The 19,934-nt window shown below is 39.9% G+C and overlaps 1 protein-coding gene across 3 annotated transcripts; it reads left to right on the top strand.

Annotated features, from left to right (window-relative positions):
• The first annotated feature begins 249 nt into the window (after positions 1-249).
• PLEKHF2 (pleckstrin homology and FYVE domain containing 2) lies at positions 250-18,967 on the top strand. Of its 3 annotated transcripts, none has more exons than XM_036436555.2 (2): positions 250-394; positions 16,392-18,967. In XM_036436555.2, exon 2 carries the CDS (start codon positions 16,406-16,408, stop codon positions 17,153-17,155), a length of 750 nt encoding a protein of 249 aa, XP_036292448.1. In that variant the 5' UTR covers positions 250-394; positions 16,392-16,405; the 3' UTR covers positions 17,156-18,967. The 3 variants fall into 3 exon arrangements, with proteins under 3 accessions (XP_036292448.1, XP_036292450.1, XP_036292449.1); XM_036436557.1 differs by lacking the exon at positions 250-394 and adding an exon at positions 4,781-4,786; XM_036436556.1 differs by lacking the exon at positions 250-394 and adding an exon at positions 7,012-7,144.
• Positions 18,968-19,934: the final 967 nt, after the last annotated feature.

Consider the following 19,934-nt stretch of genomic DNA (forward strand, 5'->3'; position numbering starts at 1 on the left):
GCCCCTAGGGCGCGCCGCGCAGGGAGGGCCCCGAGGGGGCGGGGCGAGGGGAGCGGCAGGAAAGGGCGGGGAGCGCGCCGGGCGGGGGTGCTCGTGCGCGTGCGCTCGCGCCTCGGGGGTGGGCGGCGGCGCGCCCGGGTGCGCGCGCAGAGGAGAGGCAGCCCCGGCGGCCGCGGTGGGGTTCGCCTGGAGGGCGGGAGAGTCACCTGAGAGCGGCAACGCCCGGCCCCCGCCCGCCCGCCCGCCCGCCGCGACCGGATCGCGCCGGCTCCGTGGGCCCGCGGGCCGCGCACCCTGGGAAGCCGGGCCGGGAGCGGGCAGAGTCTGCGCCCGCCGCTCGGGACGAGGAGGAGTCGGACGTTGGCAGCCGCCGCCGCCGCCCGCGCCCGCCAGGGTAGGTGAGGGCTGGGGCGGGTGTCCGCCGGCCCCCGGCGGGTCGGGGAGAGGAGAAGCGAAACTTTCCGGCTCTTCTCCGCGCGGGAGCCCGGGCCGTCCGCGGCGCCGGGAGGTGTCGTCGTCGTCGTCGCGGGCGGGCGGGCGGGCGGCGGCGGCCGACGCCATGTTGGGGTCGGGGAGCAACGGGGCGCTCCCGGGCCGCTCCCCTCGCGCCGGGGCGGTCCCGCGGCGCCCAGGCCGGCCGCCGCCGGGCTCCGGGCTCCGGGCCGCCCGGGGGTCCGCGCGGGGCGGGCCGGTCTGGGGGTCCGCGCGGGGCGGGGGCCCCGAGGCCGGGCTTAGAAGTTGCGGGGCGCGAGGACGCGGGGTCCCCGGCGTGGCCTCGGCGGCGTCCGGGCGCCCCGACACCTTCGCGTCCAAAAGTTGGCGGGGCCGGGCGGCGGGGCCGCTGGGACTGGGGCCGCGTATTTGAAAGTGACGCGGGGGCCGAAAATGGCAGGATGGGCTCTGACGGGAGCGACGGCTCTTCCGCACGGCGTAGCGGGGATCGGAAAGTTGGGGGGCCCTTACTTCCATGTCAGGCCCCCCTGAAACCCGCCGGAGGCCGGCCGCCCGGGGGCGGGGACCGGAGAGGGCCACGCGTGTGCGCCGGGGAGGAGTGGGACACGCTCCGATTCGTCCCTTTTCCTCGGTCCTGTCCGGGGTCACAGGGCGGGGAAGCTGGAAATAGATGCCCAGCGGCTGTGTTTCAGTGCCGGCTGCCGAGGCTCCCGGGGAAGAGTTCGGGAGAGCCGGGAGGCGCGTGTGGCTCCCGAAGGCGCGGTGACCCTGACCTTGCCCGGTGCCTGTCCCCTTGGGTTCCTCCAGGGCGCAGCCTGGCCGGGCTGCGGGCACTGACCTTTGCCCGGACAGGGTCCTTAAGGGTAATTCGGGATTAATAGAAGGCTTCTATTTTTTTTTTTTTTTTTAATCTCTTGGGATCCTGACCGCAGCACTCTTAAGGTGGATGGTGTTAAGTTACTTATTTGGAAATTAAAACCGGCGTCCTCCTGACCCAGGCATCCAAACAGATGCATTTTCCTTGAATAAGCCAGGAAAGGGGTAGTAAGCATTGCTCTCTTCGAATGCAGGCGTTTTAGCTTTTTAAAGTTAAACGAACAGGACGCTTCACGACCTGTAATGAGGGCAAACCCCGAAACCTGCCTGGGAAGAAAGTGTCTTTTTAATCGATGGGTGAATGGGCATATAAGATCTGAGCATATAAGCTTATGCTCAGATCTGATCGCTGATTTCCTTATTTCTTTAAAAAAAAAACACGGCCTTTTTGTTTTGCTTCGCTGTCAAGTAAATGCCTTTGCACATATTTGTCTTTCTGGATGAAGAATTATCTAGAAGTGAGGTGATTTAGCTGAACTTTACAAATCTAGTAGCCAAACTGGTTTCTAGCTCAGGGCTTAAGGCTCCGAAGCCTTCTCGTTTTTCCTGTGGTATGATTTTGTAGAATGCACCTCATTCCTGTGGGACAGTCTGTCCAACTTGTGTGTCTCGCTGCTCTTTCTGATTTTAGTTTAGTTTCTCAGTTTAAGTACTTCTTTTCTAAAGAGCTGATTTACAAGGGTTGTACTGAAAAATTTCCTCTTAAAAATACTCACTTAAGCCTAGATGGTCTTTAAGCCTTTCCTTCCCTGTTCTATGGAACCGCAACCCCTTTCTCTCCCCAGGAATAATTCCCTATCACATGACATCCAGTAAATATTACACTGATCTGTCAGGGCACACCTCCTAGCAGCAGGCTTTGCCAGTCTGATTTGCCTCTCCAGCCCCAGTGTGCAGAGAACATAGCACATGCTCAGGAAAGGTTTGAGTAGATGGGTATACACAGGCTCCTTATAAATATACTGCATGAATTTATTTCAATTTTAACGGTCATAGTAGCTAAGTATTCCCTGATTCCTTTTTTTTTTTTTTTTTTTTGAGAATTTGTCTTGGTAACTCAAATTTTGGCCTGGGGACACAGAACTTGAATGTTTATGAAATTGCCAAGTAGATGATGGAGTGAAATGTAAACAAAAGGATAATAATCAGAATTTTAAAGTACAGTTGGATTTATTTGCAGTGGATGGAAATAGAATTAATGTCTAAACATTTTGTGTTATGCTTATACATTTAAGCTCTTTGATAGAGTAGACCTCATTTTTTCTACCAGTGATTGTTTTGTCAGAATTGTCTTAGGATTTTGCCTTGCTTAATGGAAAGCATATAAGAAATGCTTTCCTATTGATAAGTTTATCTTTGACAGTCAGCTTTGCACACCCGCTGTGTGTTTAATAGCAGTGTGCAAGTTGGCTTAACTGAGTAAAATGTGCTCCATAGATGTGCTTGCAGAGTGCTGTTTTATAAGTTGCAAGACCCCTGCAGGTTGAAGGTATTCTGTAATTCTGTAATGAAATTGCTGTAGAAATTTGAGGTTAATTCCGTGCCCTACCCATGATAACTTTCCAGTGAAGCCATAAGCCTCAAACTGGTGTTCTCAATTTGGCAGGTCCTGGGAAGATAATCGAAGACATTTGGGTGTAGAGTGCTAGGGGAAGCAAGCTGCATGTAGAGTGGATTGGAACAAAAAAGCAGACCTGAATTCTATCGCTGCACTTGGCTAGCTTGTGGCCCATGAACAAGTCCCTTCGCTTCTCTGAGCTTTAGTGGGCTCCTTTGTGAAGTGCACACAGAAATATTCGCCTCACAGTTGTGAGGATTTACTAAGGTATTTGTGGAAGTGCCTGGTATATGATATTTAATAAGTTATATTAACAGATTAACAGAGTGACTGAATTACTATTTTTAAAAAATATATTTTATTGATTTTTTACAGATAGGAAGGAAGAGGGATATAGAGTTAAAAACATCGATGAGAGAGAAACATTGATCAGCTGCCTCCTGCACACCCTCTACTGGGGATGTGCCCACAACCAAGGCACATGCCCTTGACTGGAATCCAACCTGGGACCCTTCAGTCTGCTGACCGACGCTCTATCCATTGAGCCAAACCGGTTAGGGCAGTGACTGAATTATTTAGAAGCGTAGATTTTAATTTTAAAAGGGAGGTAACCTTTGGAGATACTTACTTCAGTTCTCAAAATTGGCTGCACATTAAAATTCCCTGAGTAGCTTCTTAACAATATTTATGCCTGAACTCTACCCTAGAATAAATAAATCAGAATTACTGGGTTTGGGTAAGAAGTAGTTTTGCCTTTTTTATTTTTATTTTTTTAACCCATGATTTTTAAAAATTGGGGTTGAGGACCATTGATTTAATTCAATCTCCTAGCTCCTTATTTTCTTCATTTTGTGGTACAATAAAGTGCAGAGAGGTTAAGTGGCAGGCCGATTCTTTTCATTCAGCTGGAAAAGATGTATTTGTAGTGGAGGGAAGTGAAGAGCATACATGTTAAAGTAGCAGTTACATGTATTTCAGACCTGCACTTGCCATCACCCTCTGCATGGGTGATGGTGTTATTGAACCGTGTCACCGTTCAAAACTACCTCTAGTCTTAAGCTCTGTGGCTGGAGATGGTGATTCAAGGCCTTTCTACATCGCACTTGGTGACCAAGCTTTCTGTCTCCATTGTCACCTCCAGTCCCTCCCAGGTGGTTGGTTTTCTTCCTTCTTTGCAATCCTGAGCTCTCTATTAATAGTTTACATCCTGTGCGCTTACTAGCACTGTGGAGTTCTCCTCTCCTTGATCTGCTGTTTATAACTGGTCACTTCTCAACTCATAAATGTCACCACTTACTTTTCTACTTCTGTCCCTGCCTAGCACCCCTGAAAAAGTCACAGCTGTGGTGATTGTTAAATACTTGTTTTCTAGATGAAAATACATAATTTTAACTTATTTCTTCAATTACCATGAAGAGGCAACCTTCCCCCCCCAGTAATTTTCATTTGTTCTTTTGAAATTGCCATTTGTATCTTATTCATTTTTCTTTTGGGATATTTTCCTTTTTCCTTATTGATTTATAGGAACCCTTTATATATTTAAAATGTTGACCTTTTGTCATATGTTGCAAATTTTTTTAATTAAAAAAATCTTTATTGTTGAAAGTATTACATGTCTCCCTTTTTCCTCCAGTGAACCCCTCTAGCCTGCCCCAGCCTCCACCCAGGGCCTTCACCACCTTATTGTCTGTGTCCATGGATTATGTATGTATGCATGCATGTTCTTTGGTTGATCTCTTCCCTCCCAGCCATCTCCTCTGCCTTCCCTCTGAGATTTAGCAGTCTGTTCCATGCTTCTATGTCTCTGGATCTATTTTGTTCACTAGATTTCACGTTTGAGTGAGATCATATGATACTTGTCTTTCACTGGCTTATTTCGCTTAGCATAATACTCTCCAGGTCCCTCCATGCTGTCTCAAAGTGTACGATGATCCTTCTTTTTTTACTGCTGCATAGTACTCCATGGTATTAATGTACCACAGCTTTTTTATCCACTCATCTCCTGATGGGTACTTGGTCTGTTTCCAGATCTTAGCTATTATAAATTGCACTGCTATGGACGTAGGGATGCATATATTATTTCTAATTGGTGTTTTGGGTTTCTTAGGATATAGTCTTAGAAGTGGGGTCACTGGGTCAAATGCAGGTCCATATTTAATTTTTGAGGAAACTCCAAACTATTTCCCATAATGGCTGTACCACTCTGCATCGCACCAAGTGTTCTAAGATTCCCTTTTCTCCACATCCTCGCCAGCACTTGTCATTTGTTCATTTGTTGATGGCAGCCATTCTGACAGGTGTAAGGTGATATCTCATTGTCGGTTTAATGTGCATCTCTCTGATGATTAGTAACTTTGGGCATTTTTTCATGTCTCTTGGCCTTCTGTATGTCCTTTTTGGAGAAGTATCTGTTTAGATCCTTCTCATTTTTTAATTGAATTATCTGTCTTCCTTTTGTTAAGTTGTATGAGTTCCTTATATATTTTGCATATTAACCCTTTATCAGGTGTATCATAGCCAAATACGTTCTCCCATACAGTGGGCTTCCTTTTCATTTTGTTGATGGTTTCTTTTGATGTGCAGAAGCTTATTATTTTAATATAGTTCCATTTATTTACTTTCTCCTTAGTTTCTTTTGCCCTAGGATAAATGTCCACAAAAATATTGCTACGACAGATGTCTGAGATTTTGCTGCCTATGGTTCCTTCTAGGATTTTTATGGTTTTACATCTTACATTTAAGTCTACCCACTTTGAGTTTATTCTTGTGCATGGTTTAAGTTGGTCTAGTTTCATTGTTTTGCATGATATCTGTCCAGTTTTCCCAACACCGTTTATTGAAGAGACTGTCTTTTTTGTAAGCTCTTGCTTCCTTTGTCAAATACTAATTGAGCATAATGCTTTGGGTTGATTTCTGGGGCCTCTCTTCTGTTCCATTGATCTATATGCCTGCAGATGTTTTTCTTTAATGTTTTCTCCCCATAGTGTTGAAGTTTTAAATTTTTATGTGGTAAAATGTTTTCTTTTATGATATTTGACTTTTTCACATTATATTTATCCATTCCTTTCTGTGGCTAGAAATTTGGGTTCTGTTTTTCCCTTTTAGAGTTAATGCCAAAGGGAAAACTTTTATATGTAGTATTCTCCCTTTCCTCCCACCCCCACGGTAGTTTATTTCTCAGTATAAATTTCTGTGGTTAAAAATTAAAAGGTCGCCGGGACCGGTGTGGCTCAGTAGATAGAGTGTCGGCCTGCGGACTGAAAGGTCCCGGGTTCGATTCCGGGCAAGGGCATGTACCTTGGTTGTGGGCACATCCCCAATAGGGGGTATGCAAGAGGCAGCTGATCGATGATTCTCTCTCATCGATGTTTCTAACTCTCTATCCCTCTCTCTTCCTCTCTGTGAAAAATCAATAAAATATATATATAAAAAAAAGGTATGGTTGTTTAAAAAAAAATTTAAAAGGTCAAAGGGTACTGCTTTCTGAAATATTTTATAATATATTACCATTACTTTGTGGTTTTTCCATGTGTTTCACTGCTTATTGTGACCTTTTGGCACAATAAGGTTATTTAGTCTCTGAGACTTGTGAAACATGTGAAAGCATGTTGAAGGTGTTTTGTACTTGGGGGAGATAAGAGATCAACCAAAGGACTTGTATGCATGCATATAAGTATAACCAATGGACACAAAACTCTGGGGAGGGAGGGCATGTATGGGAGTGGGGGGGGCAATGGTAAGATATGTACACATATAATAATTTAATTAATTAATTAATTAAAAACAAAGTGTTTTGTACTGCTCTGTTGTCTCCCCTTCTCTCTTATCTTCTCTCCTTTCTAAACAAGGTGTCTCCCAAAGTTTAGTTCTTTTTTCTTTTTTTTATTTATTTAATATATTTTATTGATTTTGTACAGAGAGGAAGGGAGAGAGATAGGGAGTTAGAAACATCGATGAGAGAGAGTCATCAATCAGCTGCCTCTTGCACACCCCCTACTGGGGATATGCCCGCAACCAAGGTACATGCCCTTGACCGGAATCGAACCCGGTGCCCTTCAGTCCCCAAGCCGACGCTCTATCCATTGAGCCAAACTGGTCTTGGCCAAAGTTTAGTTCTTGTTCCTCTTCTCTCCTCCATGGCATTACCCAGCTGAGTGAATGACTACTGAATCTCTGTCCCGGAGCTCCCTGCTCATCCTGGTATTTCTACTTGACTGGCAGGCGTTTGTCTTGTGGATACCCTGAAAGTACTTCAAGATAAAGGTGTCCCAGACTGATTTCTTCTCCCTCTTGGAATAAAACTAGCATCTGACCAATCAATGGCTTATGCTTAAATCTTTGAAGACATTTTACTCACTTTTCATCCACATATTCAGTTGGTTCATAAATCATAAATGCTATACCTCAGTAATCTCTTACATCCTCCTCCTCCCCCGGGTTTTTTTTTTGTTGTTTTTTTTGTTGTTTTTTTTTAATAGAGAAGAAGAGGAAAAGAGAAACATCAGTAATGAGAGAAAATCATTGATTGGCTGCCTCCTGCATGGCCCCCTACTGGGAATTGAACCCACCATCCAAGCATGTGCTCTTGACTGGAATCGAACCTGGGCCCTTCAGTCCATGGGCTGATGCTCTATCCACTGAGCCAAACAGCTCGGCTACATCTTCCCCTGTTTATTTCTGCTGCCAATTATTGGGGCTCAGGCTTTCATTACCTTTCACTTACTGTTGTAATACCTTGTTTTCCCCTTCAGTTTTGCTTAATAGTCACTCCAGTTTGTCCTGTGTACCGCTTCTATGTACTGATTTAATACTTTCCTATTTAAAAACTTGTTTTCTGCCTGAAGCTTCCTTTCCTTTGTAGTTTGGCTTTTCCCCATCTTACCAGATTTTTATTCTAATGCTGTATTTTCATCTGATCCTGGGCTCAACTGTGCCCTCTTTGGAGAATATATTTACATATCATCATCCCCTACCAACTACTTTTGCTTTAAGGATCATCTTGAATTTCTAGTAATTTAAGAGTTCTTCCTAAATTCTCCCCCAATCAAACTTACCTCCCAGCTAACCCTTTTGGCCCTAGGCTTCATCACTTTTTCTTTTCTTTTTTTTTAATTAAAATTAATGGTTTTGGTTTGTTTCTCTTCTACTCCTTTAGACTTTTGAATTTACACATTTGAGTTCATTATATTCCTCTGTCCATAGCACACTACATGGATACTAAAGCCCCTTTCTTATTTTGTTTTCTTCCTTCCTTAGCAACCAATTACTTCGATAATCCTCTTTTCCTACAGAAAGACACAAATGTATAAAACATGAATTATATGTACTTGTTTATATAAACTTGGGGACATAGCTATCTTTCTCCATCACAAAGATTATTAGTTTTGAGTGCTTCTATCTTTAAATACTACTTTGTTAAGAGTAAGTGGCCAATAAATGTTTTCTCTTTGAAACTCAGAATATTATGACCGGTTTTACTAGCTTTAATATTGCATAGACTAAACACCTGGGGTTTAATTTCAGCTTTATTCTTTTACATTTAGTTAGGGCAATTCTGAATTTAACATATTCTCCTGTTGCAAGCTTCAGACTCTCATCAACTTACTCCTTTACTTTTGTAGTAAATTTTTCTTTTTTTAAATACATTTTATTGATTTTGTACAGAGAGGAAGGGAGAGAGATAGATAGCTAGAAACATCGATGAGAGAGAGTCATCCATCAGCTGCCTCTTGCACACACGCTACTGGGGATGTGCCCGCAACCAAGGTACATGCCCTTGACCGGAATCGAACCCGGGTCCTTTCAGTCCCCAAGCCAACTCTCTATCCATTGAGCCAAACCGGTTTCGGCTGTAGGAAATTTTTCAATTGGATTCTGCTTTCAGACTTACTCTTCTCAGTTAATCTTTCATTAGAAAAATCCAGTTCAAATCAGGCCACTCCTTCCAAAAGCTTCAGAAAGAACTCTCAGGAACCAACCAGATCGCTTGTCTTAATTGTTCTCTCCAGTTTTTCTACTAAATAATTCCTCTGAGCCGCCACTACAGTTGTATATGGGACCTTTTTCTTAAAAACAATACATTTTACTTGCAGAGCTTTTATGCCTTTACTTACCATTTTGAAGTTCCAGTTATTGTCACAACCTTTCTCAAGTATTCAAATGCTACATTTTCCAAGCCAAATGCTACATTTTCTTTCCTTTTTAGCTTGCTCACCACTTTGTTAATATGTTTATTATTGTACTACCTCGTGCTTTATATTAAAAGCCTTGCGGTATATGTTTTAATGCCTGGTTCATTTTTTTTTTCTTTCTAGCATAAAGCCTTAAAAATGTAGTGAGCAGCCTTAGCTAGTTTTTGAGTGTCAGCCTGTGGACTCAAGGGTCCCAGATTCAATTCTGGTTAAGGGCATGTACATTGGTTGCGGGCACATCCTCAGTAGGGGGTGTTCAGGAGGCAACTGATTAATGTTTCTCATCGATGTTTCTAATTCTCTCTCCCTCTCCCTTCCTCTCTGTAAAAAATAAATAAAAAATATATTTAAAAAAAAAATGTAGTGAGCAGATTGTAACTGCTTTGAAAATATACCAAAGAAAATTTGTTAGGGCTTTGATGGGATAACCAGTTCCATAGTAGTATTTTAGTTGAGTTTTGCCAGCTTTATTTTTCAAATATTATACAATGGTGTTTTTTTTATAATATATTTTATTGATTTTGTACAGAGAGGAAGGGAGAGAGATAGAGAGTTAGAAACATCGATGAGAGATAGACATCGATCAGCTGCCTCTTGCACACCCCCTACTGGGGATATGCCCGCAACCAAGGTACATGCCCTTGACTGGAATCGAACCCGGGACCTTTCGGTCCCCAAGCCGACGCTCTATCCATTGAGCCAAACTGGTTTCGGCTACAATGGTTTTTAATAGCTGTCAGCACTGTACAGCTGCCCCTGTATAAGTACTTTTTGAAATGATGCAGCTTTTTATCTGAATTTTGTTGATGATGAAAACATGCACACTTTATTTGCTAGCTAAACAGCTGTGCTTTTTGGCGAGAGAAGAAGAAATCATTTCTATATATTATCATGAGATTGAGACTTTCTTAAAACAAGATCCGTTGTGCTCAATACTTGGAATTCATAATTAGATACTATACAGTAGTTAAATGGGCCAGAACATTTGCTCAAAAATTTAAAATCTGTGGGTCTAGTGAAGCAATTGATGTTTGGGGAGAGGTTCCTGTTTTCTGTGAAGATTAGTATAGATGTAAAAAAAAAAAAAAAAAAAAAAAAAAAAAAAAAAAAAAAAAGTCTAATTTCTGTCCATCTCCAGGCAGAGAAGCTGCTGCCACTTTAACACCTGGCATCTTCAGCTCAGGGCACCTGTTGGCAGGTACACACAAATATTTCTGTAGGTGCTGTTGGGGATGCACAGTTGTAGGAAATAATCTTGTTTTCAGGAACCTTCAGAACCTTGGGAATAAAGAGATACACAAGTCTTTACAAAAGAGTAGGATGTAAATGCCATAAAGTGTACAGGTAAAATGGTATGAGGAGTTAACTTTGAAACTGTATTTGGCTGTGAGGCTACTGAGCTGACTGCATCTTGAAGGACTTGTAAGATTTCAGAATAGCAGGGAGGGAGGACATATTAACCCAGAGGTAGGAGAGGAAGCCTGGAGCATATTCTGGGGGAATAGCTGGTAGTCTGGTTCGACTGTAACAGAGAACATACGGAAAGAGGTATACTGGAATCGAGACTGGGACAGGCTGGGCCTTAACTGTGAAGGGCATGGAATACCAGGTTCAAGATTGGGATTTAGTTTGATTGGCCAGGGAACCTTTGGTTTTCCAATAGTTACCTGATCATAGTTGTAGTTAAAAAATATTGATTTTGCCTTGTGTGATATGGTTTCAGTGCTAAAGACTAAAGAGAGGACTTGCTTAAAACTTGAGGTCCATATTCTTAACCTTTCGAAAGAGACCATTTGTAACTCTTAATGTGGCTGTTCTGATTTTCCAAAATAATTTTCTAAATTCCTCAACTATGACTTAGTTGTTGTTATACACCATGGTGAGTTTCTCTATCAAGCCAAACCTTTTTGAAACTGCCTGTACTGACACCCTAAATTAGTCATAGCTTTACTTTTCACTTCCGTATTTGAAGAATCATTTTGAGCTACTTTATAAGTATTTCCATATGTTTTAAAATTTTTCTCTTATCAGTAGCTTTCCCCAAGTACATAATAAAAGCCCACATGAATGAACTATTCATAGAATATTTATTTCTGAAAATAGCAAAATATAATGGAAAGAACATGCATTCTTACGAAAACTAGTTGTGAAATCATGGATAAAATAGCCCATGACTCAGCTTAATTTTTGTGAAATGGATCATTTAAAAAAATTGAAATTATTGCCCAGCTGGTGTGCCTCAGTGGTTGAGTGTTGACCCGAGAACCAAAAGGTCACTGGTTCTATTCCCAGTCAGGCCACATGCCCAGCAGGGTGTGTGTAGGAGGCAGCCGATCGATCGATGTTTCTATCTTATCTCCTTCCCTACCTCTCTCTAAAATGAATAAAAACATTAAAAAAAAAACACACACACAAAAAACTGTCTTGTTCTTTGCATATGTTAGGCATTCAGAATAATTGTTCATTTTAACTTAGATGCATTAGGAGAGGGTGTAGTTTGCTCTAATACACATTTTACTCAGGGAGGATGTAGCTCAGGTAATTTGTTTTTACCTCTTCTTTGCTTTCCTGTTTGTTTTACATTTTCTATAAAGTCCTAATTTAGCAGCAACACAGATTTTAAAATCCTGATTCTTATTAAGATAGTCAAAACTTATTAAGATAGTAAAAATTAATTCATAGTAAAGTAAGGGTTGCTGTTGCTTGTACTGCAGCCACAGCCTTCCTCTCCTCCTCCCCGATCTCTTCCTTCATTTGTCATTTATGTGAAATCTCTTATTCAGTGCCTGAGCTAAGATTAGAATCCAGGTCTTTTGGTTCATAGGTCATTGGGCTTTTGTATTATAACTAACAGTTAAATACTGAAGCTCACTGATACCAGATATCATGGGTACATGTAAGAAAATAATTAGGCCGGGACCGGTTTGGCTCAGTGGATAGAGCATCGGCTTGGGGACTGAAGGGTCCCGGGTTCGATTCCGGTCAAGGGCATGTACCTTGGTTGCGGGCATATCCCCAGTGGGAGGTGTGCAAGAGGCAGCTGATCGATGACTTTCTCTCATCAATGTTTCTAACTCTGTCTCTCTCCCTTCCTCTCTGTATAAAATCAATAAAATATATTAAAAAAGAAAGAAAATAATTAGATGATTTTTTGTTCTAACTCACTTTTAAGGGTGAGGTAAGTAGTACAGTATTGATTTTCTGTAAGAAGAACTGGGCCATAGTATTTTGTGACAGTTGGGATCCCTTCTCAATTGTAAATAGTATTCTTTTTCTTTTTTTAAAGTTTTTTAACTTTTCTAGTATTACATTTTTATCAAGTGGTAGACACTCCACTGAAGAACACAAGATGTTACCGGAAGATTAGGGTGGAAGTTGGACAATTTAAATGCAATTCTTGTCTACATTTGTAAAAGAGATAACTTTAAACTTTGAATTAAGTTTTAAAAATTGGCATATAAAGCTGGCTTTCAAGAATAGCAAAAGCTGTTTTGACATATCATTGTTAGTCTTTTTGCTTGTTTGGTTTAAGCTTTCACTTAATGTATTTGGAAATTTAGATTTCTTCATTTTTCATTTTCTATCTGAGATCAAAAATATATTTTAAAAGATAAAAATAAGGAAGAAATAACTTTTTACTCTTTGAGACAGCATGGAGGGACCTGGAGAGTATTATGCTAACAGAAATAAGGCAGTTAGAGAAAGACAACACATGATATCATTTATAAGGGGAATCTAAAGAACAAAAAAAAAATTGATGAAGAAAATAGGGTCATAGATATGGATGCATGGGAACAGAATAACAGACTTAAGTGAAATGGGAGGATGGGCGGAGGGGACAGGAAGAGATTAACCAAAGAACATATAGCATATGCATATATATGTATTGACATGGACACAGACAATAACATGGGGAAGTCTTGGGGTGGGTTGAGTTTGGGGGGGGCAAAAAGGGAGAAAATGATAGACATCTATAATGTCAACAATAACAGTGGAAAACCACAATACATACAAAAACAGCATTCATTGTTCATGTAGAAAATTTAGAAAATATAATACAATTATAAAATAGAAAACAAAATAAAAATTATCCATAGTCCCATTTAAAAAAAATATTATCTCAAAGACAAAATGGGATGGATATACAGTCATTGTGCTGATTGGTAAATTGGTGTTACCTTTCAGAATGGAAATTTTGTAAAAGTTAGCATAATTTTACTTCTTGGAATCAGTCCTAAAGATTTCATCTCTCCCAATGGGTGGGGAAGCTTTCTTCCTATGTTTACTAGTATTATTCCTCAGAAAAGCAGGCTGCTCCTGTTGGGCCATATTTTGTAGTTTTCTACTACTACTTTCTTGTCCCTCAGTGGGTAAGATATGCAAAGAACTTAAATCCTTGGGTAGGCCTGATCATTCTAACACTCAGAAAAGTCGTTAAGAGTTATTGCTTGGGGCACCTCAGTGTTGTGGTGGTAAATTTGGATTTCAGAAGACTAGTTTTAGGGATCATTTCTATAGTTTGTTACTAGAGAAGTTTCTCTGACTTATAGAGCACCTAAGCCAGCAGTGGGGTATCCCTCTCATAGTCTGGGACCCCTCACTCCTTCCGCCTGCCTTCTTGCTGCTCCTTAGCACTGCCCTCTCCAGCCATGGGCCCAGCTCCTGGCTGAGCAACACTCCCCTGAAGGAGCACACTGACCACCAGGGGCAGCTCCTGCATTGAGTGCCCGCCTCCTGGTGGTCAGTGCATGTCATAGCAACCGGTCCTTCCACCGTTTGGTCGATTTGCATATTAGACTTTTATTATATAGGATAGGATGGTTTTCTAATTTTATTTTCTATATGGATGATAACATTTAAAGATGCCTGTGATTATGCATTTATACCATATTTCATTGAGTCTAAAGATGAACATTGTTTTACTAGAGTTTATGTCTGAAATTAGGATGTCATATAATCAAGGGTATGCCATGATTAAATTGGCAGCATTTTTTCTGCCTTGGTGCCACATAAAATGAGGGTGTATTAAAATCTATAACATCTTAGGTTTGATGTGTATTTTAAATAAAAATGAGATCATGATCTTCAGTTCTTTCCCCACCTAAATATCTTGAGCATTTATTTCCCACCTCACTATATTTAGATCTCATTCTAAACATATATTTAGCATATTATATGGGTGTATCATAAATCGTTCAACTAATTCCTCTTGATGGACATTTACATTTGGAGCTTTTCCAGTTTTTGGTAAAACAGTACTGTGTTGAATATGCTTGTCTGTCTATATCTTTATACATTTGAGTGAAATTTCTTTTGATTGAATTCCTAGATCAGTGGGTACACATATGTATTTTTTTAGTGTATGAGGATATATGTTTCCCTACCCCCTTGGTAGTTTTGTGTCTTTGGAAAATTTAAATTTTTTTGTTAATCCAGTAAGTGCAACAATATCCTGTTTTAATATAATTTCTTTAATTATGAGTGAGATTGAGCTTTTTATGTTTATTAGCTGTTTTTATTTCCTCTTCTGTGTGCACTTGTGAATAGGATAGTAGACCTTTAATTGGCTGGCAGATTTGTCTTAATTAGAAAGAGGGAGCCATCACAGTTTGGAGTCATGCATTATCATATTAATTTTTAGGAATCACTTTCAGGGCACAACCCATCCTTGATGGGGCAGGCAAGAAAACTTTATAAGGACCTAAGATTGGGGGTAAGACAGAATTCAGGAATAATCAGAATTATTTCCTTAATAATGGAGTCCAGCAAGGGTTACAGCATCATCCGTGTGTGAGCTGAATACTGGAACTTAGACTATACTGTTAGTCTTTACACTATAAATCCTCCTTTTCTCTCCAAATCTTTACACTTTAAACCCTCCTCTCTTTAAAAAAAAAAAAATAAATATTTTTTAAATTGATTTTTAGAGAGAAAGGGAGAGGGAGAGATAGAAACATCAGTGATGAGAGAGAATCACTGATCGGCTGCTTCCTGCACACCCCCAACTGGGAATCGAGCCCGAAACCCAGGTATGTGCCCTTCACCAGAATCGAACCCAGGACCCTTCATTTCAGAGCCAAACCGGCCAGGGCCTCCTTTTGTCTTTAATATGAGTTGATTGTAGTGTAGTGTATTAGATTAGTAGCTGTGAAATACAGCACAACTCTGGGACTTGAGTGAAGTCAACATGGGATCTAGAGATTAAATCTATGATTAAGTTTAGATTAATACAGGTTTCTGTGTGTGTGTGTGTGTGTGTGTGTGTGTGTGTGTTGCATATTTCCAAAATGTTCCTGTTAACATTTTTGAGCATCTTTGCTATCAGAGTCTGTCAGTTTCAAAGATAGATATCAGGTGGTTTTTGCCTTTAGGTTCCGCTGTATTCTGTGCAATAGACAGCTAGAAGGTACATAGAACATGAAGAGCACTGAGGAAGGTGCTTAGTCTAACAGACTTTAAGGAAGGGCTTCTAGATTAGATATGATAAGATCAACTGATTATTGAAGGATTACTAAGAGTTAGCTGGGGTAGTAAGTAGTAAAAGATAAAGCTATGTGAGAGAAAACGTGCTTGCATGAAATGGACTTATGGGTGGGGTATTCTTGGAACAGGAAGTTAGAGGTGAAAATGACTGATGAGTCAGGAGAAATAAGCTAGACCAGATAATGGAGGGCCTTAATTGTCATGCTAAAGAGTCTACTTTTGTAGGTTAAGGGGAGTAATTTTGAGTAATAGCTTGGCCAAATTTGCATTTGAGAGATACTTGCCTGAAAATTGATTTAGGGGCTAGACCAAAGGCATGGAGACACTAGGAAATAGTTCTAGTAATCCATGTGAAAGTTAGCTCAGTGGTCATAGCTCAACTATAATTAAGGTTTTAGCTCAATGATAATTTCTTACTAGAAAAATCAGTCATTTTTCTTAGTTTTTATAATATTTGACTTCCTTGTTCAAAATCCCTATGAGATTAAATTTCATGAAACTTTAGTATTTTGCAAAGTTTACTTATAGTCCTTGTCCAATTGTTGTTCCTTTACTTTTGGATTGTTGTCCGATTGTTGTTCATAGAGCACCATACTGCCTAGCTGGTATGGTGTTTTATGGAGATAGTTAAGTGTTTTTGATGATTCTAAAAATTGAGATATTAGCCCTTTTTGTATGCTTAGTGGTTGTCTTAGAGGGAAATAATTTTGGAGCATTTTGCCTTTCAGGTGAAAGTAATGATTTGTTAGACTAACTTTAGGTTATATAATTTCTTAAATGAATTTATAACTTGTATGCTAATTTCTTTTTCTTTTTTTTCTTTTTTAAAGGCTATTAGCAAAAGATGGTGGATCGTTTGGCAAACAGTGAAGCAAATACTAGGCGTATAAATATAGTAGAAAACTGTTTTGGAGCAGCTGGTCAACCCTTAACTATCCCCGGACGGGTTCTTATTGGAGAAGGAGTATTGACTAAGTTGTGCAGGAAAAAGCCCAAAGCCAGGCAGTTTTTCTTATTTAATGACATTCTTGTATATGGCAATATTGTCATCCAGAAGAAAAAATACAACAAGCAACATATTATTCCTCTGGAAAACGTCACTATTGATTCCATCAAAGATGAGGGAGACTTGAGGAATGGATGGCTTATCAAGACGCCAACTAAATCATTTGCAGTTTATGCTGCCACTGCCACTGAGAAATCGGAATGGATGAATCATATAAACAAGTGTGTTACTGATTTACTCTCCAAAAGTGGGAAGACACCCAGTAACGAACATGCTGCCGTTTGGGTTCCTGACTCTGAGGCAACTGTATGTATGCGCTGTCAGAAAGCCAAATTCACCCCTGTCAACCGCCGGCACCACTGCCGGAAGTGCGGTTTTGTTGTCTGCGGACCCTGCTCTGAAAAGAGGTTTCTTCTTCCTAGCCAGTCCTCTAAGCCTGTGCGGATATGTGACTTCTGCTACGACCTGCTTTCTACTGGGGACATGGCCGCATGCCAGCCTACTAGATCAGACTCTTACAGCCAGTCATTAAAGTCTCCTCTAAATGACGTATCTGATGATGATGACGACGATGACAGCAGTGACTAAAGACATAATTTGAAATATTTAATTGGGTGTGACTGAGAAATCAGCTTTGGGGAGAATGTAAAATTCTGAGCGCGCGCTCTCAATTTTGCTCCAGCCATGCATTTGCCTGAGAAACTTTTAACCCATGTGCCTCAATATATTCTATAGGAAATAGGTCCTGTTGTCATTACCCCAATCCCACCACTGCCACACTCCCCCACAGCCCAGCCCCCCACTCTCCTGCAGGGATAGCCTATTGCAAATACAGCAGGTAAAGTTTTGGCTTCTTGTTAATTTTAGATTATTTTCTTGGAAGATTGGGAAAAGGTGTTTATATAACAGATCATGTACTACAGTGTTTATTCTATGTTCTGTTGTGTGGAAAAACTAAAAGCAAAGAATGATGGAAAAAGGAATATAATGTGGTTGGTTAGTAATATAAGCTTTTTTTCTAACCATTCTATCTAATGGTTAAGACACCAGTCACAAAAGTACATGATTTAGAAATACTTTGGCTTTTTTATATACCAAGTGGTGCCTTATCATAGTAGCACTGTTACGTGAAATAAACCCCTACTTTCCTCACTTTTTAGTTTGTCTTAAAAATACACTGGTGCTCTTTGAATTGATAAAATGAGTGCTTATGAATGGGTATAATTAGAAAATACTTGTCATCTGATAGTTACAAATAACTCAATTTAGAGAATTTAGAGGTTCTTCATTCTATATGAATAAGTATTTTCCCATAAAATAGTTATGATTATGTTTTTGTTTTATAGGTACCAAATTATAATTGTCAATTTAAGTTAATAGGAGGTCTTTTCTAGGAATTTGGTTTGAAATTTATCCAATATAGAATTGTCATATTGCATTACTTTCTGTTTTTAGTAAGACATTTGTAGTTATAAATTCATTTGCTTTAACATCATTTCTAGAATGAAAAACCTTATAAATTCTTGTGATGAATTAAAATCCTGTGATAGAGCACAGATCTACTTAAGCTAAGATTTGGAAGAAATAATATGTAAGAATGGTCAAGACAGACCAGGTTTGAGTAGACTTCTATGGAAGTATTGTCTATTTCAGTGTGAAACTATCTTGAATATACATAGTGTTATATTTTATAAAGTTTTGTAAAGTCCCAAACAATATTTCTATTTTTGTAAGACAATTGTGTGTTTAATCTGTTTCTGAAATCATTTTGCCATGTATGGAGCTAGAATAGCAATTGATTTTCTAAATTGTGAACTTTACCGAGTCAGTCTAGATTGCTTTTGAGAAGTGGTAATTTTTCACTCTGCTTTGAGGCAGCCCTTAGGTTGAAAGTATATTTATCATATAAAACTCGATGCATTTTGCACTTCTTTTGTATGCTGCAAATAACTAGTCTTTCAAATATGAAAAATCAATCTAAAGATAGTTTTAAATCCTAAATTCTTTTGTTTTTAAACCTTTAAATCTGGATATATAGCATATGTTATGAGAGATTTGACTCAGTAACCTCTGTGGAAGATTGGTTTGGTGTGGTTAAGGCACTCATTTTGCTGTTAAATTGTGAAAGCATTGAGATATGTAGATTTCCCTATAGGAAATGTGAAAGAAAGGCACAGTAATTTTGTTTGTTTTAATATCAGATGGACTTTTGTGTCTAAGCAATATATCATATAATCAACATATCTAAAATGGACCATGAAACCCGAGAAGTGCTAATGGAGACTTACTGGAACCTAGGAGCCTAGCAGAGTCAGGAGCCCAGGGGAAGTGTTCTGTGATTACATTTGCATTGTCAGTCTCTTGACTTTCCTTTACAATAAAAAAATACCTTGCAACTTACCTTCTGTTCTGTACATATTGTGACTTGGAGATTTTTCTCCCCTGTCTCACTAATGTAATGGAAATACGAATTTTTTTGCCTTGTTCAACAGCTGAGTGCCTTCGCTGTGCCAGGCATTATTCTAGGCCCTCGGAGTAGAGCAATGAACAAAAATTCCCTCCTTTTCATGTAGTTTACATGCAAATAGAATCCATGTGTTTTCTTCCAGATTTTTTTTTCCCTGTAATTTTTAAAGCTTTTGTAAATATTAAGTTCTATATAATCTTGAAGTGATTTTGATGCCAGTTTTTCACACTGTTTCTCCTGAATGAAATTTACTTGGCCTGTGCAGGGGACACCCAGTACTTGATCCAAATTGTTAACCACTGGTAAAAGGAAGCAAAATTCTGCAAATGCCAAGGACATATAGGACCTTAATTTGGATGAAGAATTCATGAATGAAATTTATTTTTGTGATATAAAAATTAAGTGACCACTATAATTTACAACTCTACATTTGTCTTTGAGCCAATATAGTAAATCATGGTATATTTCAGAAAAATAAAAATATGAAAATAGGAACTTTGATATTCACATGTACAAAAGACATATTGTTAACTAAATGAAAATAATTACATAGAAAAACATGTCATTGAGAAACATGTCATTGAGAAATAGAAAAAGCAGAGCAAACTGGTAGAACAAGAACAGTGAGTTTAAAAGATTTATACTGGTATTGTTTTGAATACCTGGGTTTTTTGAAATCCAGTTTACTTTTATTTTTAATATATTTTATTTATTTTTTCTTTTTTACAGAGAGGAAGGGAGAAGGATAGAAAACTAGAAACATCGATCAGCTGCCTCCTCACACCCCCTACTGGAGATGTGCCCTTGACCAGAATGGAACCCGGGTCCTTTCAGTCCACAGGCTACGCTCTATCCACTGAGCCAAACTTGTTTTGGCGAAATCCAGTTTACTTTTAAATT

The sequence above is a fragment of the Pipistrellus kuhlii genome, unplaced genomic scaffold (genome assembly GCF_014108245.1).
Source record: "Pipistrellus kuhlii isolate mPipKuh1 unplaced genomic scaffold, mPipKuh1.p scaffold_m20_p_14, whole genome shotgun sequence".
Classification (NCBI taxonomy): Eukaryota; Metazoa; Chordata; class Mammalia; order Chiroptera; family Vespertilionidae; genus Pipistrellus; species Pipistrellus kuhlii.